Source organism: Nerophis lumbriciformis, linkage group LG30 (genome assembly GCF_033978685.3).
Source record: "Nerophis lumbriciformis linkage group LG30, RoL_Nlum_v2.1, whole genome shotgun sequence".
NCBI classification, from domain to species: Eukaryota; Metazoa; Chordata; class Actinopteri; order Syngnathiformes; family Syngnathidae; genus Nerophis; species Nerophis lumbriciformis.
This window is the reverse complement of record NC_084577.2, coordinates 19,827,587-19,853,545: the sequence shown is the minus strand read 5'-3', so window position 1 is coordinate 19,853,545 and position 25,959 is coordinate 19,827,587. Positions and strand designations below refer to the sequence as shown.

At 41.0% G+C, this 25,959-nt stretch overlaps 1 protein-coding gene across 5 annotated transcripts in view; it reads right to left on the bottom strand.

Moving 5' to 3' along the window:
- Nucleotides 1-2,518: 2,518 nt before the first annotated feature.
- Nucleotides 2,519-25,959, bottom strand: part of gdpd1 (glycerophosphodiester phosphodiesterase domain containing 1) — a 51,530-nt gene continuing 28,089 nt past the window's right edge. For 4 of the 5 annotated variants that reach the window (XM_061925783.1, XM_061925779.2, XM_061925780.1 and 1 more), the window contains 10 exons: nucleotides 25,415-25,554; nucleotides 20,499-20,541; nucleotides 20,286-20,421; nucleotides 13,302-13,347; nucleotides 12,976-13,097; nucleotides 12,807-12,896; nucleotides 12,601-12,734; nucleotides 6,742-6,801; nucleotides 6,617-6,668; nucleotides 2,519-3,124 (listed from right to left, as the gene is read on the bottom strand). In XM_061925783.1, coding sequence (XP_061781767.1) covers nucleotides 2,990-3,124; nucleotides 6,617-6,668; nucleotides 6,742-6,801; nucleotides 12,601-12,734; nucleotides 12,807-12,896; nucleotides 12,976-13,097; nucleotides 13,302-13,347; nucleotides 20,286-20,421; nucleotides 20,499-20,541; nucleotides 25,415-25,550 — 954 coding nt within the window. In that variant the 5' untranslated portion in view covers nucleotides 25,551-25,554 and the 3' untranslated portion in view covers nucleotides 2,519-2,989. Of the gene's footprint in view, nucleotides 3,125-6,616; nucleotides 6,669-6,741; nucleotides 6,802-12,600; nucleotides 12,735-12,806; nucleotides 12,897-12,975; nucleotides 13,098-13,301; nucleotides 13,348-20,285; nucleotides 20,422-20,498; nucleotides 20,542-25,414; nucleotides 25,555-25,648; nucleotides 25,860-25,959 lie in introns of those variants that run through there. The other variant, XM_061925781.1, reaches the window with a different exon arrangement.

The following is a 25,959-nucleotide window of genomic DNA, read 5'->3' as shown; positions in this document are numbered from 1 at the left end:
ATTCTGAATCCAGTGAAACAAATTGGTGGTTTTCGTTGATATAAAGACTTTCAGGTGTTTATATATGTTTATGTTTAAGTATTTGGCAGACACTTTTATCCAAAGCGACATACATAAAAAATACATATAAAACAATCACTGTAAACGTGATCATTTAAGGGAAGAATGTAATACAAAATATCAATACAAAGTGTCAAGACAGAATAAACTCTCTGCTGCTGCAGCAACAGAGATACAGTCTATAGGTCCCTAAGATATTTAGATATCTAATGTATTCATACATTATTTATGTGGGATATACGCATATATATATAACCTAATCATATTGTTTCTTCAATTTAAAAATAGCTGACCGTTTTTTTCCCCCTTCTCTGGGATTTTATTCCCAGTTTTGATCTCGGACGTCTGGTCACTTATTGCATATAAAAATATTCCATTACTGTTAAGCAAACTTTGAATAATAAAACACGCCAAAACATGTGTCCTTTATCATAGCGACAAGTATGACAAAACACGCGTGAAAATCAGTGGTATTCAGTGAGGTAAGATGAATTAAATGCGCTGACAGTTCATTGCTCCTGCCAAATGAATTGTACTGAGTGGAGCGGAGCACCACTCCAAGATGGCGGCCCCGCGTCTCGTCAGCGCCAGTAGGCCGTAGCGCTCGATGCTGCGTCTACCTATAAGCTGTCTATGGTTTGGACACCCGGTGGCTGCGAGAAAAACGATCAAGAGATGCAATGCCCGGGTCTGTCCAGCAGATGGCGATGTGGTGAAGCTAATTCTTACAGAAAGTCCATTGTTAAAACAGTCTTCCTAATCGTTCTCGTTATGAAATCTTTAAATATTCATTTGAATTAGTCAACAATTCATTATAATTGGAATTAAATACATAAACGTGCCATTCAATGTAAAAGTACATTTAATTACTTGAATCATTTAATTATTTCAAAATTGGAATAGATGAGTTTCCGTTCGCTGAGGATTGTGGGTAATCCTGGCGGCAGCCTCCATTTTGTGTGTTTTAATTAACTTTACAAATATGTTTCGCACTTTTGCCAAGACAATGACGTCAACTTCAGAAAATTTGAAAGAGGACGTGAAATTTTTCTACAGACAGACAGATGGATTTTGCAAAGCCAGGTATTTACCGAAATTGAAGGATATCGGCAATAAAAATCTGTATGAGATGGGAACATACCAATGATTTGGAATCTTACCCTGATATAAATTACCCGGACATCGTCAACTATTTGGTGAGTAAGTGGCTGTACTCTGAATGAGCTACAAGTCGCTGGAAGAATACACTTACTTTGTGTGTGGATGACCATACGTCCTCTTTTCCCCGGACATGTCCTCTTTTGCGGGACTGTCTTTGGCTTTTGCTGTCCGGGCGGAGTTTCTTAAATGCCTCAAATGTCCGGCATTTTGAGTTAGGGTTGCGTGTATTTTCAATGTACGTTCAGGGTTAAGAAGGGGTTAAAAACAAAAACAAATTGTGAAGGTGTGCATAGCAGCAGCATTCGTGAGGGAGGGGCAGAGACAGAGAGAGAGTGAGAGAGTTATGATAAATGCGCATGCGTCGCCAGGCTCGGCTTTTTATTCATAGATTTATCAGATTTAATTTTTTATTATCTATAGCAGGGATGTCAAAAGTGTGCCTCGGAGGCCATTTGCGGCCCACAGCTACTGTTTTAAAGGCCCACGGCACATTATAAAAATACTATTAAAATAAACAAAAACATAACAAAAGTGAAATAAAAAAGCTTAAACGATGTGGACAAGGATAAGGTCAGGTGGCATATACTCTGTATAACCTTAGCCGCTGATAAAGCAATGTTTTTCAACCTTTTTTGAGCCAAGGCACATTTTTTTAATTGAAAAAATCCAGAAACACGACACCAGCAGAAATCGTTAAAAATGAAACTCACAATAAAAAGTTGTCGTTGCAATTGTTGGATATGACTTTAAACCATAACCAACCCTTCCATCCATCCATTTTCTACCGCTTGTCCCTTTTGGGGTTGCGGGGAGGTGCTGGAGCCTATCTCACCATGCATCACTATAGCTCTTGTTTTTTTTGTCATAAAAAAATACAATCATGTGTGCTTACGGACTGTATCCCTGCAGACTGTATTGATATATAATGTAGGAACCAGAAATATTAATACCAGAAAGAAACAACCCTTTTGTGTGAATGAGTGTAAATGGGGGGGGGTATTTTGGGTTGGTGCACTAATTGTAAGTGTATCTTGTGTTTTTTTATGTTGATTTAATTAAAAAAAAGAAAATAATAACTCATTTTTTTTTTATTTCTTGTGCGGACTGGTACGGGACCGCGGCCTGGTGGTTGGGGACCACTGCTCTAGGGGGCGCTCTCGGCCCATCAATGGTCAAGAAATAAAACTTAAAAAATGCTCTAGTAGTGGTTTATATTTGAAGATCGCTGAATCGCTCATTTTACTGTCAATCAAAATATTTTTTATTGCACAAACACATCAATCATTGTCACAGCGTCTTCTTTTTACAATCACAAACACATAACACTCAAAGTTAACAGCTCATAAATACTCTTTTTCATGCAAATCATTTTCAAAGTGAAAAATGATGGTTTTATGTAGAAACACAATGTTGCTTTCCATTGTTTTTATTCAACACTTTTTTTCTGCAGGTAGAACCCTGTTTAGACAACTATTCTATCAGTGCTCAGTGCTTACAAACCCACTTTCAAAAGGGAACAAATAATGCAAATGAAAAAGGCGTGATCTACAACTGCTGGTGCTTATGTGAGGAAAATAAATCCTGCAAACTTGTGGACGAATTAATGTTGCTAATTTAAATAAAAACATTTTTCAAAAGTGATAACAATGGATGAATTCATCAAAGATTTGCAATTAAATCAATTCAAATGTTTTTTTCTCACTGTTAATGCTAGTGTTTACATTTGAAGGTTGTGACAATGTGCTATAAAGTGGAAACAGAAGGCGTGTTACTGAGGCTTGGAAAGGCCATTTTGATCCAAAAAGTCTTTCAGCTTGGTGGGAAAATCTGTCATGACCCCCGTGGCTCCCAAATTAAATGCCCTCTGGAAATCTTCTTCATCGTTCAGCACCCAAATGTACACCTGGAACCAGACACAAGAGTTAAAACAGTACACCAAATGTTCAAGTTAGTACTGTAAATTCCAGACTCTTAGCTCCTACTTTTTCCTACGCTTGAACCCTGTGGCTTATAAAACGATGCGGTTGATTTATGGATTTTTCATCGCTGACGGCCATAATGCAAATACATTGAAATGGTGTGTTATTGTTTGGGCTATGGCGCCATCTTTTGGACGAGTTTGCTCACTGCAGGTGCAGTTGGGTGAATGGTGACAGAGTTTCCTGCTGTTTGAAGCTTTGAACCGGAAATAAAAATGCCGTTCCGTCTTCTAACCGTCCACAGCGCTTTTACTTGTATGGATTCTTCATTCATCACTTCAAGCAACGTTTGTAAGTTTTACAATATAACCAAAACAGTTCATACTAAACCGTGCCATGTGTGATGTCTGTAGGAGTGTTTTTGTGCATATTTGTACGTGCTATCGTAATGTAATCAAGCGAGCGTCGTTGGCATGAGCAAATATGCCAACATGTTTACTAGTGTCTGTGTTAGTATTATTAACTTACAATGGCATTCTTTTTGTATTGTGTCAGTTTCACAAAATCCTCAGTAAATTCACCAAAATGTCACTGTGGAGTTATTGAGTCTGTTTAGCTGATTGGAGAGCTAGCTTCTGCAGCTAGTGGGTCCATGACGATAACTCATACTTGCCAAACCTCCCGGATTTTCCGGGAGACTCCCGAAATTCAGCACCTCTCCCGAAAACCTCCCGGAAGAAATTTTCTTCTATTATCTGATTGTCAATATGGGTTCCGACAAAATAGGTCAACTTCATTAGCTTTAAGTGATCTAATAGAGAACATTATTAATGGTATCGAGAAAAACAAATTTGTTTTAGGAATTTTTATTGACCTGCAAAAGGCTTTCGATACCATTGACCACCAGATTTTGGTAAACAAACTGGAAAACTATGGCATAAGGGGAGTGGCAGGGAAATGGCTGAAGAGCTACTTGAATGAGAGACAGCAGATTGTTCAGATCGACCAACATCAATCTACACTCATGAACATAACCTGTGGAGTCCCCCAGGGGTCGATACTGGGACCCACACTATTTATAATGTATATCAATGAAATATGTAAAGTATCAACACTGCTGAAGTTCATCCTCTTTGCTGACGACACAACCATTACATGTGCAGGTGACGACGTTAAGCAACTTCTGGCCTCTGTAACTGAGGAGATGATCAAGTTAAAAACTTGGTTTAATACCAACAAATTGTCTCTCAATTTAAAGAAGACCAAAATCATGATCTTTAGCAATCGCAAAAGTGAAATACCCATCAGGATTGTTATTGATGATACACCAATAGAATATGTTCAACAAAATTCATTCTTAGGAGTGGTAATAGATGAAAATATATCATGGAAGCCTCATATAAATTACCTGAGGACAAAAGTTGCTAAATGTGTTGGAATGATGAGGAGATCATGTCATTTATTGAACACCAATGCTCTGCTTTTATTGTATCATTCATTTATTATGTCATATCTAAACTATTGTGTTGAAGTCTGGGTAAATTGTTATAAATCCCATCTACAGCCTTTAGTCACTCTGCAGAAAAAGGCCATTAGGATTGTGTCCAGTGTTCACTACTTACATCATTCAAATCCACTATTCATGGAGTTAAAGCAACTTAAACTGCACGATGTGATCAATTTTAAAACTGCTCAAATTATGTTTAGGGCATCCCAAAACTCTCTACCATCCAATATACAAAACCTATTCCAGGATAGAGATGCTCACCATAGTTACAGTCTAAGAGGAAACAACAAATTATATTTGCCTAAATTTAGAACAACTTTAAAATGAATGTGCATTTCAGTGCGTGGAGTCAGTCTGTGGAACAACTTAGGGGACGAGTTAAAAACCTGTTCTAACATGATTACATTTAAAAGACTATTTAAAAAAGAAGTACTGAAGAAGTACAAGGAGGAAAGAGAGTGATGCCCTCAGCACAGAGCGATGGGAGAGAGGTGTATGGTCAGAAAGTGTTTGGGCCTGTGTGTGTGTGTGTGTGTGTGTGTGTGTGTGTGTGTGTGTGTGTGTGTGTGTGTGTGTGTGTGTGTGTGTGTGTGTGTGTGTGTGTGTTTTGTCTCGTCTTGTCTTGTTTTATAGTAACAGTGGTACTATTGTATTGTTAGTGTACAGGAGCTTTTCTTGTTTTTGTTTGTATAGTATTGTTCTTGTATTATATTGTTTATGTTAAATGTGGAATGAGTGAGAGGGGTTGGGATATTATAAGCATCTGCTTCATCCAACCCCTTTTCAAGCCTTGCATAAATGTCCCTGCCAAAATGTTTAAAAAAAAAAAAGTGTGTGTTGTACTGTGCAGGTTTGAAATAAATAATTCAATCAATCAATCAATCTCCCGAAAATCTCCCGGAATTCAGCTGGAGCTGGAGGCCACGCCCCCTCCAGCTCCATGCGGACCTGAGTCCAGTGTGCGCACACAAGGAGACGAGGCAGAAGAACGAGAACATAGTCTAAGAGCGCAGGGGAGACACTTTTCCAGGGCCGATGTATGCTCGGGGCAACACCTTTCACCTTACCTGGCAGTGGGTCTCCACAGCGGACGACTTTAGGGTGAATGATGAGTCCAGCGATTAGTTGCAAATCTTGCTTTATTGATTGCTTGCACACAGCCAATCCAACACAAAACTAACTAGTCCCTCCCCGCACTCACGCTACGCTCCCTCTCTTCTCTCGCCCACACACTCACTGACGTCACTTACCTCACATGCTGTCACCTATTAAAGGACCACACACACACATACTCTACTCTCATAACACACAGTACAGTTAGTAGAACAACTGTGTTTTCATTACTGTGTATTTGATAGGTGCCATTGCCCCGGAATTGTATTGCATTGTATTTTCAAGTACAACAATGAGTAGATGAGTGTTATGTGTGTGTATATGTGTAAATAAATGAACACTGGAATTCAAGTATTTCTTTTATTTATATATATATAATAAATAAATATATATATATATATATAGCTAGAATTCACTGAAAGTCAAGTATTTCATACATATATATATATATACATATATGAATGAAATACTCCAGTTGGTGAATTCTAGCTGTAAATATACTCCTCCCCTCTTAACCACGCCCCCAACCACACACCCCGCCCCAACCACGCCCCGCCCCGCCCCCTACCACGCCCCCCACCCCCCACCTCCCGAAATCGTAGGTCTCAAGGTTGGCAAGTATGCGATAACTCCTGTTTAGTTTGCTCAGTCGTTTACAATTAAGGTATGTAAATAAACATTTACAAAATATTTCTGTGTAAATAACTCGTCACAAAGTATATATCTGCGGCTTATAGTCCGGTGCGACTAATATATGGGAAAAAATTTATAATTTAGTGGGGGTGGATTACATACCGATGTGCTCGATAGTCCAACAAAGAGCAAAATAGGAGAAAACAAAGTGATAACTTCTTACTTGTATTCCTCTGGCAGTGAGATGCTGGAAGAGGGCTTTCCTCATCAATAGGCTGTTTGGAGAAAACATTAGATTAGCAAGAATAATACTAATTCACTGGCTTTGAGAAGTGACGAGCGCCTCACCTGTCTGCCAGCCAGGTGAGGAAGAGCTGGCTTTTGGTTATACTGTGTGGATCACGGAGTCTGTGGAGAGAAAAGTAGACATATACTCAAACTCAACTATCAGTACCTCCAGTTATTGGCGTTGTCACGGTCGCGCTAAAGTCATGCAAATTTAACCAAACTCACAAATTATGTGCGGCCTTGCAACTTTGTCTAATCCCCGCAACATTTGGGCCCACCGTCATAATATTTGCCGATCAAATTGGTCTCCTAGCACCTTTAAACACACAAGTCCACTGTCTACTTGAAAGGAGGCAAAGCAGGAACAATCATCTCTTTACTGCTCAAATGTCAAAATTGTCATCCTGCATCCAAGTAACTCAGATCTACATCCTGTTCCTGTCTGCAGTGCTAAGCCTTCTGGGTAATGTAGTATATATAAAAATAAATTATTTTTGATTTGCCACTCAGGCAAATCATATAGTTGATGTAGATGCTCCTATTTGCTGTACAGACTTACTTTACAAAAGAGAAGTGTGGGATATTTCTCTTTTTGCCTTATTTTTATTTGACTTGATTAAATGGATTTATATATTATTATTTGGCGCAGCCAGAGGGGAAAAAAGAAGACAGAGGGGGAAATTGCGGGGACAAGAGGGGTATAAGACAGAGCAACAACAATAACAATAACAACAACAACAGAAGAGCATCAGCAAATAGGATATGTACAAATATGATATAAAAAGTGATAGCAAAGAAACACTTAGTGAAGTAAATAACACAGAAATGACAATGAACCTTATTACACTACAGATAGAGCAATACAAACACCAATAGAAATAGTACTATTGATAATGAACAATAACAATAATCACTTCTATTATCAACAATACAATTGTTTCAAATGCAACAATACGTATATGTAATAACTTGAAATACACAAAAAAGCAGATAAATGGAGGGGAAGAAAGAGAAGTGAACTGTATTAACCTTGTAGATTGTTATAGTAACAATAGGTTAAGCTTTGTCAGTGTGCCAATATGTTTGATGAAACGTGATTATATGCGTGACTTTATGTGTATATGTATGTTTCTAAATATACTATATAAACCTTTAAAAACACAACGGCGTCCCCACTTCCTAGTTTACATGTATTTATATTAAGGCTGTCAAATGGTTATTTTTTAAAACCAGATTAATCACATTTTGGAATATGGATTATTCATGATTAATCACAGGTGATTACTGGCTTGCATTATTTAAACTACCTTAAGAAAATAACCCAATATGTGAACACAAATGCAAATTTCCTTGTCAGAATGTCATCAGGGAATGTTTTTTAAACATTTTACTTGAATGCACGTCATTTATTTGCACAAAACTTGGTAACAGTTTTATCTAAAGTTCTTTCAATCTGTTTTCTGGAGTGAAATTTACCAGCCAGCACACCAGTCGGAGTCTCCTCACCATACTTGCCAACCTTGAGACCTCCAAATTCGGGAGATTTTGGGGGGGGTGGGGGGGGGGTGTATTTATAGCTACAATTCACTGAAATTGAAGTATTTCTTATATATATATATATATATATATATATATATATATATATATATATATATATATATATATATACATATAAATAAAATAAATACTTGAATTTCAGTGTTCATTTATTTACACATATACACACATAACAATCCTCTCTACTCATTGTTGTATTTGAAAGTGCAATGCTTTGCAGCCAGTAGCACAGCCTTTGAAGGAGCATAGGTATGGGCAGTGTAATATTCTGGGTTGGAGTCAATAACCAGGCGAGGTGACAAAGTTACCTCTCTTTACGTCATACTTCAGAACCGACTCACACACTTGCCGTCAGGGTGCGCAATACAACGCAAACTGTTGGCCAACCAAAAAGTAACCACAGAACCCTATATGGTATAGTGTTCTGTGGTTACTTTTTGGTTGGCCAAGCGGACTTGACGAGAGGCTGTCCTCACTCAGGTCCGCACGGACCTGGAGGGGGCGTGCCTTAAGTCCAGCTGGAAATCGGGAGAAATTCGGGAGAATGGTTGTCCCGGGAGATTTTCGGGAGAGGCACTGAAATTCGGGAGTCTCCCGGAAAATTCGGGAGGGTTGGCAAGTATGCTCCTCACTCATGTTTGTACTGATGTACGCATTGATCTGATCACTGACTGTATATAGCAGCGGGTAAGGTAAATGGGCTTGTACAGTCAAAATAAATTGCAAGATTAATCTAAGTGTGTTCATGATTAATGCGATAATTTTTTTGTCATTAATCACATGAGTAAACTCGTTAACTTTGAAAACCCTGATTTCTAGATTCATTTCATCTTTATTTATCCAGGGTAAGGCTATTGAGCACACTTGCAATGCTGACCAAGCAAAGAGGCAGCATTTACATGATAGAGATGTTGAAGTGTGATGATAATCTCTCATTTACCAACAAAATTCAGCCGTATCAATCGCTGTCAACAGTTCACAAATGATCTTGACGTGCGGGGGTAATTTGTTGGAGCATAAATGAATGTTTAGGATGGACAAAACACTTTTCAGGTGTACAAGATACACAGAGAATGTCTGCAACTTGTGGACGACCAAGCAGACAATAAGGAAGCTTTTGGTGATGTTTATTTTTGTAATTGTAATTCATTATTACTACTATTAGTTAGAAGGAATTTAAAAGTAACAATAATTAGAAAATGAGCTCTGAATATGTGCATTTACTGCTATCTTGCGTGTTTGTGGTATAAAACAGGTAAAACTGCAATACGGAATTTTTCTTCAAATTTTTGTTGAAATCATGTGCTTTTTAAAGATTATGGTTACAAGGAACATTTGAATAATTTATAAATTCATTAAATCACAAGTTAATTGAAATATGTATTGAAATTATAAAGGCCTTAAAACATCACAACTTTTGCTGCAAATTCAAGCTTTTTAGGCAATTAACAATCATTAAATAAACCCACGAAGTCCTGGAGGGACTGAATAATGTAATGGTCAGAAATGTAGACCCTGCACTGTACTATTTGTTGACAGCTGTTCAAGTGCACGGACTACGTGGAGTAACGATGCCATCTACTGGACGGTTTTGGAAATACACACCACTCTGTTCTGCTTGATCATTATAGATGTGATGAGAAAGTGAGCGACGGCAGGGGAAAAGTTAACCTGACTCTTGCCAGATCCTTGTAGTTCGCTGAGCTCCACACAAGGATCTGGGAATCGAGGGCAATGCAAACTCCTTCAAGATAGCAAAAAATAATGAACCAATCAGGAACGCCAGGCGGGATTTCATAGATGTTACGTAGCGCCGAAGCGACTGTTTGATTCAAACAACAATGTGCTGACTTTGATTCTGCTATTGCAACTGTTTTGTCGAATCTATCGAATAGTACCGTATTTATCGGAGTATAAGTCGCACTGGCCGAAAATGCATTATATACCGTATTTTCCGCACCATAAGGCGCCCTGGGTTATAAGCCGCGCCTTCAATGAACGGCATATTTCAAAACTTTGTCCACCTATAAGACGCCCCGTGTTATAAGCCGCATCTAACTGCGCTAAAGGAATGTCAAAAAACAGTCAGATAGGTCAGTCAAACTTTAATAATATATTAAAAACCAGCGTGATGTGGGCGCGCATAGAGTCGTATATCAACATGGACGGAGCTGCGTGAAAAAAGCCACCCGGCCTCTTCGCGTAAACTTACCTTAACCACTCGCTCATCTTTTCTTCATCCATCCCTTCGAGTTAGCTTTTATGATGACGCCGGCTGGAAAGGTCTCTTTTGGCAAGGTCTTCCTTTTGAATATCACCATGGGTGGAAGTTTCTGGCCATTAGCATGGCAAGCTAGAACCACAGTGAAGGATGACTTCTCATTCCCTGTGGTGCGAATATTCACCGTACGTGCTCCCGTTGTATCCACAGTGCGGTTCACAGGAATATCAAAAGTCAGTGGAACCTCGTCCATGTTGATAATGTTCTCTGGCCGGATCTTTTTTTCAGCTATCTTGTTTTTACAATATGCACGGAAAGTAGCCAGCTTTTCTTGAAAGTCTTTAGGCAGTTGCTGTGAAATAGTAATCCGTGTGCGGATGGAGAGATTGCGTCTTTTCATGAACCGGATCCCTGTCGCTTAGTAGGAGCCATTTTGTGGTCTTTACAGATGTAAACACACAAAGGAAATTAAACGTACGGTAATATCCGCGCGCTTCTTCTTCTTCTACGCGGGCGGGTGGTTGCTTACAGTAGAAGAAGAAGCGCTTCCTGTTCTATGGGGGCGGGTGCTTACCTTGGCGGTTGCTTGCGTAGAAGAAGAAGCACTTCCTCTTCTACGGGGAAAAAAGATGGCGGCTGTTTACCGTAGTTGCGAGACCGAAACTTTATGAAAATGAATCTTAATATTAATCCATATATAAAGCGCACCGGGTTATAAGGCGCACTGTCAGCTTTTGAGAAAATTTGTGGTTTTTAGGTGCGCCTTATAGTGCGGAAAATACGGTAGAAGGGAAAAAACATATATAAGTCGCACTGGAATATAAGTCGCATTTTTGGGGGAAATTTATTTGATAAAAGCCAACACCAAGAATAGACATTTGAAAGGCAATTTAAAATAAATAAAGAATAGTGAACAACAGGCTGAATAAGTGTACGTTATATGAGGCATAAATAACCAACTGAGAACGTGCCTGGTATGTTAACGTAACATATTATGGTAAGAGTCATTCAAATAACTATAACATATAGAACATGCTATACGTTTACCAAACAATCTGTCACTCCTAATCGCTAAATCCAATGAAATCTTATACGTCTAGTCTCTTACGTGAATGAGCTAAATAATATTATTTGATATTTTACGGTAATGTGTTAATAATTTCACACATAAGTCGCTCCTGAGTATAAGTCGCAACCCCGGCCAAACTATGAAAAAAACTACGACTTATAGTCCGAAAAATACGGTAATTCTTTAAAAGATGAACAGAGAACGGTTTTGAAGGCATTTATTACAAATGCAGAGGACACATTTCGCCACACCTCGTGTATGTGTGACAATCATTGGTACTTTAACTTTAACTTAACTTGTTGCTCTGTCGTTATCCAATATGTCGGCTGTTTTGGATTTCCCAGCGTCGCTCTCATCAGCGTCACGGGTTGATTTCGATGTGAGTGGTTGAAGTAGCACGTCATTCAAGATAACTGACAAGTGGTTTATCCAATCACATACAATTTTTTTTTTTACAAGGCCCCGCCTTCTGAAATACATCTCATAATGAGAAGTCCCAGATCCTTGTGTGGAGCTCAGCGAACTACAAGGATCTGGCGAGAGTCACCAGTTACCATGAATTGATTAACTTAAACAAGTTGAAAAACTTACCCCGCCTTCCGCCCGATTGTAGCTGAGATAGGCTCCAGCGCCCCCCGCGACCCCAAAAGGGAATAAGCGGTAGAAAATGGATGGATGGATGGAAGTTGAAAAACTTATTCGGGTGTTACCATTTAGTGGTCAATTGTACGGAATATGTACTGTACTGTGCAATCTACTAATAAACGTTTCAATCAGTCAATCAATCAACCAGTCAGGTTAGGGAAAAGTGCCATTTTCTGGGCATGTCCATCTGAGAGAGGGCCTTAAAGGGACAGGGAAGTGTAGAGCAAAAAGGAGGGTGTGCACTTAACTCCATGTTCAGTGTCCTCACTCACACATGTGCACAATGAACCCAAGGATACTTTGAGTAAAAAATAGCCTACTCTTTGACCTAATACAATCCATACGTATTTGTTGACTGCTGCTGTCTGCTTCTGGTATGTGTTTTTACTGATATGACCAATGTCCAACTAGACATTGTGCAACTTACTTGGTAAGAATAGTGGGCATTGGGATCTCCAGGAACTGTTCCTTTAAGGGCACAAAGGGCAGAAGGCCGGTATAGAAGAGGCCCAACAACAGCAACACTCTAGGAAAGCTGAACAACACTGGAATGCGAGGGTTCTGGAAAACAAGCGCATAAGATGGTCTTACAATACGGGTGATGCAGAAACGTATGAAGCGTAACAAACATACCTCTTTGAAACACTTCTTGACAATCTGGTTGCTGGCGTTGCCCCAGACTGTGAGATGCTCTCTGTTGTAATTGCAGACCAGCTCAGACACCTGCCGCACAAACGCGATCAAAAAATAATCTGCAGAAATAACAATGTCTGCTGGGAGAAAATCATCATCATACACACACCTTTTTGATGAGTGTGTCGTCATTGACCTTGATGTCAATGTTGACAGGGGTTTGAGGAAAGGCTTCAAAAACGTCCTTGAGCAGAGGTATGCGTTTATCCTCGCCGCCCTCGCAGAAACACTCTGCGCACACAAGGACAGTGAGTTGATAAGAGCGTCAGGTGACACGCACCGCGACAACTTCTCAAGGCCACTCCTTGCAATACACAAATGGTTGCAATTATCCGACAGACTCTGCGGCAGCGCTTATCGTTTCACCCGTGTCGGACTAATGGATACAGTTTGCGGGGGAGTGTACACGTGAGGGCGCTAGCTGCAGATACTTACCCCATTCAAAGGTTACACCCAGCTTGCAGCGGTAAGGAGGCAACTCCTGCACAGAGCAAACAGTGGACAACAGTTCAAAGATACACACTAGTGGAGAGGCAAGTTCAAATATGGCAGTGGAGAGTGAATAATTGTCAACCTTGAAAAGAAGCATTTATTGTGACGTAATCGAGATTTAGAAAGAAATTGTTTGTCGTTACTAGGGATGTAACTATAAACGGTATTAATGATAACCGTGGTATTACTGTTTTAAATTAAAATGATGGAAAAACTGATTGATAAATGCACTTTGAACTCGCTAGCTTAAATGCTAACATAAAAACAAGGGACATTAACGTCTAAAGAAATTGCTGTCTGAGCAACTATGCACATTGAACCTACAAGCTGTGCTCTCTCAGGACAGAGTGATCGTTCTATACCAGGGGTGCCAAACGTTAGACTCGCGAACAGGTTTTGTCAAGCCTGCGAGATGAGTTTGCCAAATATAAAAAAAGAGCTGTAATTTTTAACGAAAGACACTGCTGTTCTAAATCTGCCGACTAGATGTCACAATAACAATTATTTGTATCTCCTGCCACCTCTGTTCTATACTCAAAGACGTTCAAGACGTAGTTGTTTTTTACAATGCGTTTAAGGACCACTAAACAAAGTAGGATGCCACAACACCTGCCAAAAATAATCATCATTATATATATATATATATATATATATATATATATATATATAAATAAAGATTTTGTTATGCATCGTTCATTTAAATATATCTGAAAGTGCTAGAGTACAAACCAATATTCAAAACAATAAAAGCGTAGCCATTAAAATAGATCATATACTAAGACTAAAACACTATGAGTGAGGCATAAGAAATGCAAAATAGTGGCTTTTCTAACAATTTGTTAGTTATTTTAAAACAATTATAACTTGGTCAAAAGATTTCAGTGCGTAAAAGTACTTTTTGCAGCACACTCAACAATACCGCGATAACCGTGATAGTTTTGGTCACAATAACCGTGATGTGAAATGTTCAAAGCGTTATCAGAATCAGAATCAGAATCAGAATCAGCTTTATTGTCATTACGCAAGGTAACGAGATTGAGGCCATTCCATACAGTGCGATGTGTGCATGCTAGAAAAACAATGTGCAAATATATCAAAAATATAAAAAATGTAGAAGTGCAATGAATATGGTATGAAATGAATATATACATGAAAAAAACAAACAAAAACAAAACAAAAACAGGGTGGTTGGTGGAATGGGTTATTGCACCGAAGAGAAGGCAGTTATGAGGGACAATGGGGCAGTCCGTTCAGGATGGTTATGGCCCTGGGGAAGAAGCTGTTCTTTAGCCTGTTTGTTTTGGTTTTAATGCACCTGTAGCGCTTCCCAGAGGGCAGCAGGTGGAACAGGTCAGAGCCAGGGTGAGTGCTGTCCTTGATGATGGCACTGGCTCTGTTGAGGCAGCGGGAGGTGTAGATGTCCGTCAGAGAGGGGAGAGGGCGGCCGATGATCTTCTGAGCCGTCTTGACCACTCTTTGCAGCCTCTCCCTGTCTGCTGCAGTGCAGCTGCCGTACCATACCGTAATACAGTAGGTCAGCAGGCTCTCGATGGACGAGCGGTAGAAGGTCAGCAGCAGGTCAGGCTTCAGGTTGTACTTCCCGAGGACTCTAAGGAAGTGTAGCCGCTGCTGAGCCTTCTTGATGATTGATGTGGTGTTGACTGTCCAGGAGAAGTCATTAGAGATGTGGACTCCAAGGTACCTGAAGGTGTGGACCCCCTCTACACGCTCGCCGTTGATGTAGAGGGGGGCAGGGTCGGTGCTGCTCCTCCCGAGTTATAATAATGACTGCCATTATATTTAAACAGTTGACTCACAAATGACAACACAATAAATACCACATAAGGTACAATCGTCCTTGATAAAGCAAGCTGCTGTATGTCATAAAAATCTAATTTTTAGCCATTTTAATTTGAAACTAGGACTGGGCCAATGACAAAATTTTGCTGGACAACATTTGTCCCCACTAATTATTGCCATAAAACGATATTTTTGTCAACATTGTGACTAAATTAAGCACTAATAAAATATTGTATCCATTCATTCATACATTTTTTACCGTTTGTGTCTGTCAGGTCACAGATAGACAGACAACATTCACGTTTACACACTAGGGCCAACTTATCCATCCATCCATCCATCCATCCATCCATCCATCTTCTTCCGCTTATCCGAGGTCGGGTCGCGGGGGCAGCAGCCTAAGCAGGGAAGCCCAGACTTCCCTCTCCCCAGCCACTTCGTCCAGCTCCTCCCGGGTGATCCCGAGGCGTTCCCAGGCCAGCCGGGAGACATAGTCTTCCCAACGTGTCCTGGGTCTTCCTCGTGGCCTCCTACCGGTCGGACGTGCCCTAAACACCTCCCTAGGGAGGCGCTCGGGTGGCATCCTGACCAGATGCCCGAACCACCTCATCTGGCTCCTCTCGATGTGGAGGAGCAGCGGCTTTACTTTGAGCTTCCCCCGGATGACAGAGCTTCTCACCCTATCGCTAAGGGAGAGCCCCGCCACCCGGCGGAGGAAACTCATTTCGGCCGCTTGTACCCGTGATCTTGTTCTTTCGGTCATAACCCAAAGCTCATGACCATAGGTGAGGATGGGAACGTAGATCGACCGGTAAATTGAGAGCTTTGCCTTCCGGCTCAGCTCCTTCTTCACCACAACGGATCGATACAGCGTCCGCATTACTGAAGACGCCGCACCGATCCGCCTGTCGATCTCACGATCCACTCTTCCCTCACTCGTGAACAAGACTCAGAGGTACTTGAACTCCTCCACTTGGGGCAAGATCTCCTCCCCAACCCGGAGATGGCACTCCACCCTTTTCCGGGCGAGAACCATGGACTCGTACTTGGAGGTGCTGATTCTCATCCCAGTCGCTTCACACTCAGCTGCGAACCGATCCAGTGAGAGCTGAAGATCCTGGCTAGATGAAGCCATCAGGACCACATCATCTGCAAAAAGCAGAGACCTAATCCTGCAGCCACCAAACCGAATCCCCTCAACGCCTTGACTGCGCCTAGAAATTCTGTCCATAAAAGTTATGAACAGAATCGGTGACAAAGGGCAGCCTTGGCGGAGTCCAACCCTCACCGGAAACATGTCCGACTTACTGCCGGCAATGCGAACCAAGCTCTGACACTGATCATACAGGGAGCGGACCGCCACAATCAGACAGTCCGAAACCCCATACTCTCTGAGCACTCCCCACAGGACTTCCCGAGGGACACGGTCGAATGCCTTCTCTAAGTCCACAAAGCACATGTAGACTGGTTGGGCAAACTCCCATGCACCCTGGCCAACTTAGTGTTAAATATATTTATATTGCAAGTAACAATTTAAAATACAATACTTTTTTTTCATTAGTATTTTTTATCGTTGTACTTGAAGGTCAAGAACGTTTAGTTATCCTAATTAAGTGCACAAGCATACAATTCAAATTTAAACAATCTCTCAAAAATTGCACTTCAATAAATATTGAATACTCAATTAATTGATTTAGTAACCCATGCTTAGTTAAAACTGACACCAACCACCCTCACAACGTTTCTTCTAGCCTTTCAGCAGGAAAAAGTAATCATGTTAATCAAAATATTGACATTTAACAAATGTATCATTATGTCTAGAAATGTAATAAAGAAAAAAAAAGTATTTTAACATACAAGTTCCAAGGTTAAAATGTAGATTTTCCATGAGGGCCATAAAAAGTATTTTATCCGCTGCTAAATCCAATTATATGTGGATGATTAAAGTTCATATCTGCATAAAATAAACCCTGAACCTCATTTTTTAAACTAAATACAAAACAACATCTGGCCAACAGCTGAACTGCATTTCACCTAAACACAGGAATGAACTTTCCCGTCAAGCATTATTTTCAACAACTCATCCTTTTAGCTGGAGCCTTACGCAGTTAAATTTGGGCACAATAAATCACAAGGAAACACACAGACAAACAGTCCTATCCACAATTTAGTGTCCCCAATTACATAACATGCATGTTTTTTAACTTTGGGGGGGGAAACCGCGTACAGTAAGCACGAGGGGGAACGTGTAAACTCCACGTGAAGAGGTTGGGGTCGAGATCTGAAACCAGAACCTCCTGGCTTTGAGGCAGACATGCTAACCACATTTCAACTGTGCTTTCCTTTGGTCAAGTATAGTGTTACTTCAGTTTTCGTACGCCCCATTTTTCACCAAGATTTTGCCGCGTTTTTGTACGGCCAAACATTGAGCATAATAAATTGGTCCATTTGCCTGGAATCAAGCGCCCAAACAGGGAATCCAATGCCTTGGTGACTCAGTCTCTGTGTTTTCTATTTGAATTGAGTACCGTATTTTCCGCACTATTAGCCGCACCTAAAAACCACAAATTTACTCAAAAGCTGACAGTGCGGCTTATAACCCGGTGCGCTTTATATATGGATTAATATTAAGATTCATTTTCATAAAGTTTCGGTCTCGCAACTACGGTAAACAGCCGCCATCTTTTTTCCCCGTAGAAGAGGAAGTGCTTCTTCTTCTACGCAAGCAACCGCCAAGGTAAGCACCCGCCCCCATAGAACAGGAAGCGCTTCTTCTTCTACTGTAAGCAACCACCCGCCCGCGTAGAAGAAGAAGAAGAAGCGCGCGGATATTACGTTTCATTTCCTTTGTGTGTTTACATCTGTAAAGACCACAAAATGGCTCCTACTAAGCGACAGGTTTCCGGTTCATGAAAAGACGCAATCTCTCCATCCGCACACGGACTACTATTTCACAGCAACTGCCTAAAGACTTTCAAGAAAAGCTGGCTACTTTCCGTGCATATTGTAAAAACAAGATAGCTGAAAAAAAGATCCGGCCAGAGAACATTATCAACATGGACGAGGTTCCACTGACTTTTGATATTCCTGTGAACCGCACTGTGGATACAACGGGAGCACGTACGGTGAATATTCGCACCACAGGGAATGAGAAGTCATCCTTCACTGTGGTTCTAGGTTGCCATGCTAATGGCCAGAAACTTCCACCCATGGTGATATTCAAAAGGAAGACCTTGCCAAAAGAGACCTTTCCAGCCGGCGTCATCATAAAAGCTAACTCGAAGGGATGGATGGATGAAGAAAAGGTGAGCGAGTGGTTAAGGTAAGTTTACGCGAAGAGGCCGGGTGGCTTTTTTCACGCAGCTCCGTCCATGTTGATATACGACTCCATGCGCGCCCACATCACGCTGGTTTTTAATATATTATTAAAGTTTGACTGACCTATCTGACTGTTTTTTTGACATTCCTTTAGCGCAGTTAGATGCGGCTTATAACACGGGGCGGCTTGTAGGTGGACAAAGTTTTGAAATATGCCGTTCATTGAAGGCGCGGCTTATAACCCAAGGCGGCTTATGGTGCGGAAAATACGGTACATTTTTGTTTGTACCTTTTTATTAAGAAAAACTGAGTCACTACTGTATCGGTACATTGAAAGTCCGTAAACAACAAAAAACACAATGTGGATTGGGAACTGGTTGATGGAGTGGTGCAAAACCTTTGAGCAAGGCACAGAACACCCAATATGCTCAAGGCATGCATCACCCTAATAACTTGCATACCTCCATGTCATTGTGTGTATCTGGTCTGTGGGTATTGTTAATTAAGAGCGTGTATACAAACTGAATTCCTACTACGGTATTTTCCGGATAATAGAGCACACCGGTATATAAGCAGCACCCAGTAAATTTTAGAAGAAAATTTTATTTTTCCATATATTAGCTGTACAGGAATATTAATCGCTTATATATACGTTGTGAAATGAGTTATTTACACAGAAAGATTTGGTAAATGTTTGAATTGTTTCCAAACAGTCTCTGTAACACGGCAGTAAAATGGCTGATCAAACAAAACAGAAATCATCGTCATTAACCCACTAGCTGCGGAAGCTAGATCTCCATTCAGCTAAACGGACTCAATAAATCCACGGTGACGTTTTGGTGAATTTACGAAACTGAAACATATGCATGAAAGTACCCACTCCTGCAGACATCACACATGGGACGGTTTAGTAAGTATGAATTGTTTTAGTTGTATAGTAAAACTTGCAAATGTCGCTTGGAGTGAAGAATGAAGAAACCATATGAGTAAAAACGCTATGGACGACTAGAAGAATGTCAGAATAATTGTATCTAAGTTATCACAAAATTTGTGTTTCAATGAGTTCCCGGCGAGAGGACAAAAGCTGTCTTTGATCCTACCAAGCAAAAGGCTTGTAAAACTCCACTGTGTAGGATGGGAAGCAACATGAAGGTGTCGGTTTCTTTGATGTATTGTAATCCACAGGAAGATTTTTTCTTGACCCGAGATCTACAAAGCGGAGAGGATGCAGGGCCTGACTCCCCTCCAGGCACCTTTTCTTTGAACTGTTTTGTGACCAAAGGCAGCGGCTGTTTACGACCCCCGTCCTTTAGAAACAGCTGTTGCCATGTAAGCAGGGAAAGTCCAAATTAAAGAGGAGGCGTACAATCTTGCGCCAAAGCGTGGTTGGACTGTACAAAGAGTACAGTCCAGAAGTTTCTCCTCAATTGAGCCGAATTGAATTCTGTCTCTGTTTAATTCCTTGCTTCTTATCTTGTTTAATAGATGTCATCAGTGTTTGAACCTGACAAAGACGGAACGACATTTGTACTTCCGGTTCAAGGCACCAAACATTAGACGATAGACCCGCAGCACCGGCAGTGAGCGAACTCGTCCAAAAGATGGCACCATAGCACAAACAATACCAGATCTTTTCAGTGTTTCCCGCTACTTGTGTTTTATGAAAACTATTTGTTGAATACAAAATATTATGGCTATTAGCGAAGAAAAATCCATAAATTAACCGCACCGTTTTATAAACCGCAGGGTTCAAAGCGTGGTAAAAAAAAGTAGCGGATTATAGTCCAGAAAATACGGTAAGACACTCACCGCATATGCCATGTCGGAGATGTATGCATCGATGCCTGTCGCTCTCTGCAGATTTCGGTCATGAGACACCACAACCTGCCCATCCTTTGTCAGGTGGCAGTCCAGCTCCAACATATCTGTGCCGAGATCCACTGCGCTGCATGGACGGACCGACGTAAATTGTTCAAATGCATGTTGCCAGCTACTGCCATCGGGTTACAAGGTTCGACTTACTGTTTAAAAGCTGCCATTGTGTTCTCCAGGTTCTCCGCTGCTCCTGCAATGTCAACAACACAAAGTGAGGTTGGGGCTGAACACTTGCACATGTGCACAACATTTGGTACACGTGCACGTTCAAATCACATCTATAGAGTTGTACTAAAAGACAATATAGGCTTAAACAGAGATATATTGTATGCAGCTGTATATAAAAGCACCGCATTAGAGCTGCAAGTAACGTTTACAGCGGTACCTCCACTTAGACAGCCAGAGATTGACACAATAACGCTCCGTGAAGGAGAAGAGGCAGACGACCGAATCAGGGAAACAATCAAACCGTGAAAAACATGCCTGACGGGTTAGCCGACAGCACGCTCAGTCCACATCACACGAAGCCACAGTCACCCTCAGCGTCCACAAACATCCAAACGAGCGACATTTATCCATGAAAATAAAGAGAAGCTGCAGATGCTGTGTTTGACGGTTTTCAAATTATTCTGTCTGCTCCTGACTCATCAAAATGGACGGTCAAGCATTACCTTTGGTACACAATCATACCTAACAATTGCTGTGGACTCTGACCTCCTCAGGCAAATACGTTAGTGCGTGTGCCTCACAATACGAAGGTCCTGAGTTCAATCCCGGGCTCGGGATCTTTCTGTATGGAGTTTGCATGTTCTCCCCGTGACTGCGTGGGTTCCCTCCGGGTACTCCGGCTTCCTCCCTCCTCCAAAAACATGCACCTGGGGATAAGTTGATCACTAAATTGGCCCTAGTGTGTGAATGTTGTCTGTCTATCTGTGTTGGCCCTGTGATGAGGAGGCGACTTGTCCAGGGTGTACCCCGCCTTCCGCCCGAATGCAGCTGAGATAGGCTCCAGCACCCCCGTAATCCCGTAAGGGACAAGCGGTAGAAAATGGATGGATGGAAGGTTGGCAATGCACATTTATCATAGTATTGTAATGACCTGCTGAGGTTGATGTTGTGTTCTTGAGTGAGTGATATTCAGAATTCCCATTGTTGTGAACGTAGCACGCCTGTAAGGTGATTGGCGAAGAAGGAGGAAGCGTTGTTGTTGCCGAAATGAGGAGTGAGGATAGACGTGCGTGTGGAAGGAACGAGATAAGTGAGCTGTGTTTAGGGATTATGCTCGAAACCGGGTTTCTCGGTTGTTCGATAAGAAAAGAACCGAGTCCTCGGACTCAAATCCCTTTTTGAGAACCGGTAACCGTTATCGAGACCACTATAGTAAAGAAAAATAGTTGGTTCTTTATTCGAATCCCTGGGAACGAATCCCGTCCTGACAAGAAATGCCCCGTAGGACATCACAAGAAATGACGTCACGTAGCTCAGTCATTTGTCACGGTGGGGTGCAGCGTGCTGCGGTTCGTTCTCCTGGGACGAAAAACTGACGACTCCGGACGAAAGCGTGCAGGTATGAGATGATTTATTTCTCATAAATCATACACATTACAACAGACAGGAACGAAACAAAAGGAAAGCGTGCCGTTCGCACGAGAAGTTAAAGGAAAAACTTACTTAGCACAGGAATACTAGAAGCTAAGGTAACTAAGCACAGGAATCATGCGCTCGAAAACCAGAATGCCAACTTAACTGTTGCAAATGCAAACAATGAAGCCTTGACGAGTGACCGGAAAAGGCAGGCTTAAATAGTCTCTGATGAGCAACAGGTGCGCGTACAAGGCAGGTGAAAATCATAAGTAACCATGGTGACTAAAACAAACCCCCGAAGTGCACAAAACAACTAAGGAAGTCCAAAACTAACAGAACATAGCTAAACAAAAAATGATCCAACAAATATATACATCATTTACTGACCGTTTTATAATAAAATATCTGTGAATTAGTATATACAACAGTTTTGTAATATGTAATTAATTCAGTCATTATTAATATACTGAGATGAAGAATGTCTTATTTTCGATAAGGTTGAAAGTATTTCTCATAATTCTTCTTCTTTGTACTTTGTAAGCACTATTCATTTGAACAACCTTTTAAACTGGATCATATCAGTACAATGTTTAACTTCTTTACTTAATCCATTCCATCATTTAATTCCACATCATTTTAGCTGTTTGCAATTTTACCAAATCATCAAACTTTAATATTTTTGACTCAATAAATAAAGTGTTTGTATGTTCTCTATATCCAACATTATGTATCAGTCTAATTGATCTTTTTTGTAACACGGTTAACGAATGTAGCGCACATTTGTAGTTATTTCCCCACATTTCTGCACAATAACTCAGATATGGTAATACTATAGTAGCGAGCAGTAGAGAATGTGAAGTGATTTGTTAAACCAAATATTGTGTTTTTTTCCCATACACAACAACCTATCTGGACTCGATAAGAGAATCGATAAGGAATCGGTTCGATAAGAGGATTCGATAATAGGCTCGAACTCTATCATTTCTTATCAAACATCATCCCTCGCTGTGTTAGTATAGGTCATACTTGCCAACCTTGAGACCTCCGATTTCAGGAGGTGGGGGGAGGGGGTGGGGCAGGGGGCGTGGTTGGGGCGGGGGCGTTGTTAGGGGCGTGGTTAAGAGGGGAGGAGTATATTTACAGCTAGAATTCACCAAGTCAAGTGTTTCATATATATATATATATGTATGTATATATATATATATATATATATATATATATATATGTATATATTTCAGTGTTCATTTATTTACACATATACACACACATAACACTCATCTACTCATTGTTGAGTTAAGGGTTGAATTGTCCATCCTTGTTCTATTCTCTGTCACTATTTTTCTAACCATGCTGAACACCCTCTCTGATGATGCATTGATGTGTGGCACGCACAAAAGTGCTTTCATCAAATGCATTAGAGTCTGGAATCTTCCATCTCTCCCTAGCATGGCACAAAACCGGTCAATCTTTGCTTCCTGAGGAAGATCTTCAGTGCCAAGCACTTGGTAGTCCACTACTTCTTCCCGGAGGCTATCCAGGTCCAATCGCAGCTGCGGCTTGGAACTTACAAGCTGTTATGAGAGGAGCGTATGTGTGTGTGTGGCCCTTTAATAGGTGAGCATGTGAGGTGAGTGACGTCAGTGAGTGTGTGGGCGAGGGAAGAGAGGGAGCGGTAGCGTGAGTGCGGGCGGGGACTAGTTTGTTTTGTGTTGGATTGGCTGTGTGAAAGCAATCAATAAAGCAAGATTTGCAACTAATCGCCAGACTCAGGCAGGAAAGGTGCAACAAAGCGTATTTCTTCATCTTACTCGTCGTCGGCGTCGCCATGGCTGTATCTTCCTCGTTCTTCTGCTTTGTCTCCTTGTTGTGTGCACAGTTGTGCACTGCACTCTCTAAAAGCCGTATATGTTATTGATGTTATAGATAGCAGTATTGTCCTGTTTAAGAGTGTCACAACATTGCTGTTTACGGCAGATGAACTGCTTTACGGTAGACGAAAACATGACTGCTGTAGTTGTGTGTTGTTGCCGCGCTGGGAGGACGTTAATGAAACTGCCTAACAATAAACCATAGTTGCCAACCCTCCCGGATTTTCCGGGAGACTCCCGAAATTCAGCGCCTCTCCCGAAAACCTCCCGGGACAAATTTTCTCCCGAAAATCTCCCGAAATTCAGGCAGACTCAGGTCCTCCACAATATAAAAAAGCGTACGTGCCCAATCACGTTATAACTATAGAATGATGGAGGACGAGTTCTTGATTTCTTATGTGGGTTTATTGTTAGGCAGTTTCATTAACGTCCTCCCAGCGTGGAAACAACACAACAACAGCAGTCACTTTTTTGTATACCGTAAAGCAGTTTGTCTGCCGTAAACAGCAATGTTGTGACACTCTTAAACAGGACAATACTGCCATCTAGTGCATTTGATGAAAGCACTTTTGTGCGTGCCACACATCAATGCATCATCAGAGAGGGTGTTCAGCATGGTTCGAAAAATAGTGACAGAGAATAGAACAAGGATGGACAATTCAACCCTTAACTCAACAATGAGTAGATTGAGTGTTATGTGTGTGTATATGTGTAAATAAATGAACACTGAAATTCAAGTATTTATTTCATATATATATATATATATATATATATATATATATATAAAATAAAGAAAAATATTATATATAATATATATATATATATATATATATAATTTAAAAATATATATGTATATATATATATATATAGCTAGAATTCACTGAACGTCAAGTATGTCTTATATATATATATATATATATATATATATGAAATACTTGACTTGGTGAATTCTAGCTGTAAATATACTCCTCCCCTTTTGGCCACGCCCCCAACAACGCCTCCGTCCCACCCCGACCACGCCCACCCCCACCTCCCGAAATCGGAGGTCTCAAGGTTGGCAAGTATGCAATAAACCCACATAAGAAACCAAGAACTCGCCCTCGATCATTCTACAGTTATAATGTGATTGGGCAGGCACACTGTTTATATGGTGGGAAAGCGGGCTCAGGTCCGCATGGAGCTGGAGGGGGCGTGGCCTCCAGCTCCGCCTGAATTTCGGGAGATTTTTGGGAGAAAATGTGTCCCGGGAGGTTTTCGGGAGAGGCGCTGAATTTCGGGAGTCTCCCAGAAAATCCGGGAGGGTTGGCAAGTATGGTATAGGTTGCTCAATATAAGTTTAAAAAGAGCGTCAGACTTGGTGTGCACTTCTTCTGGACGCTACTGTAATTGCCACTTTTGTAAAAAAAAAAAAATGGATGGATGTATGTAAATGTTGAATATTATAAATACAAGTTTTGAAAACAAGGCATCCTAAAGTGGCTTGATATTGGGCTGTAAAACATCATCTATGCAAAATATTGACCAAAGAACCACCATTACATGTTATGTAGACCACAAGAGCATTAGGAAAATATTATAAATGTTGACTATTTATTAAGGGGTAGCACAAACCTCCACGGTGAGAAATGTGCCTGCTGTAGAACCTCTCTCTCTTCTTCCGGTGCAGCAGAGTCGGACATTTGAGCAGCAGAACCGAGGTGAGGAGGTAGCCTGTCACCGTGGACAGGACGTACACGGCGGCGTACATCTTCCTGTAACATATATACAAACTGTTATAAAATAACAACCGCCATTTTTAATTGTTCCTGACATTTACACCGCGCGTTCACATTCACCATATCTTACCTTGCTCATACGTGTACGTATTGCCCCCTTTTAGCGCTCCATCGCGCCTTTTATTCATAAGCGGCCGTAGTTGGTAAATACATATCCAGGAAAGTTTACCGTGTTTTGTCGACGTATTTGCCGCATCATTCTCAGAAAATAATTCATGTGCGATAACCTTCTTCTGGAATAGATTGTCTCGCTTCTCTTCTTCGGCCTCTGTTAACACAAAAACATACCGTGCGTGGTTGACAATCTACCGCCAGAGCGCACTGCTGCCCCCTATCGAACCGGATAAGCCAGCGACAGGTTGGAAATGTAAATTGTTCATA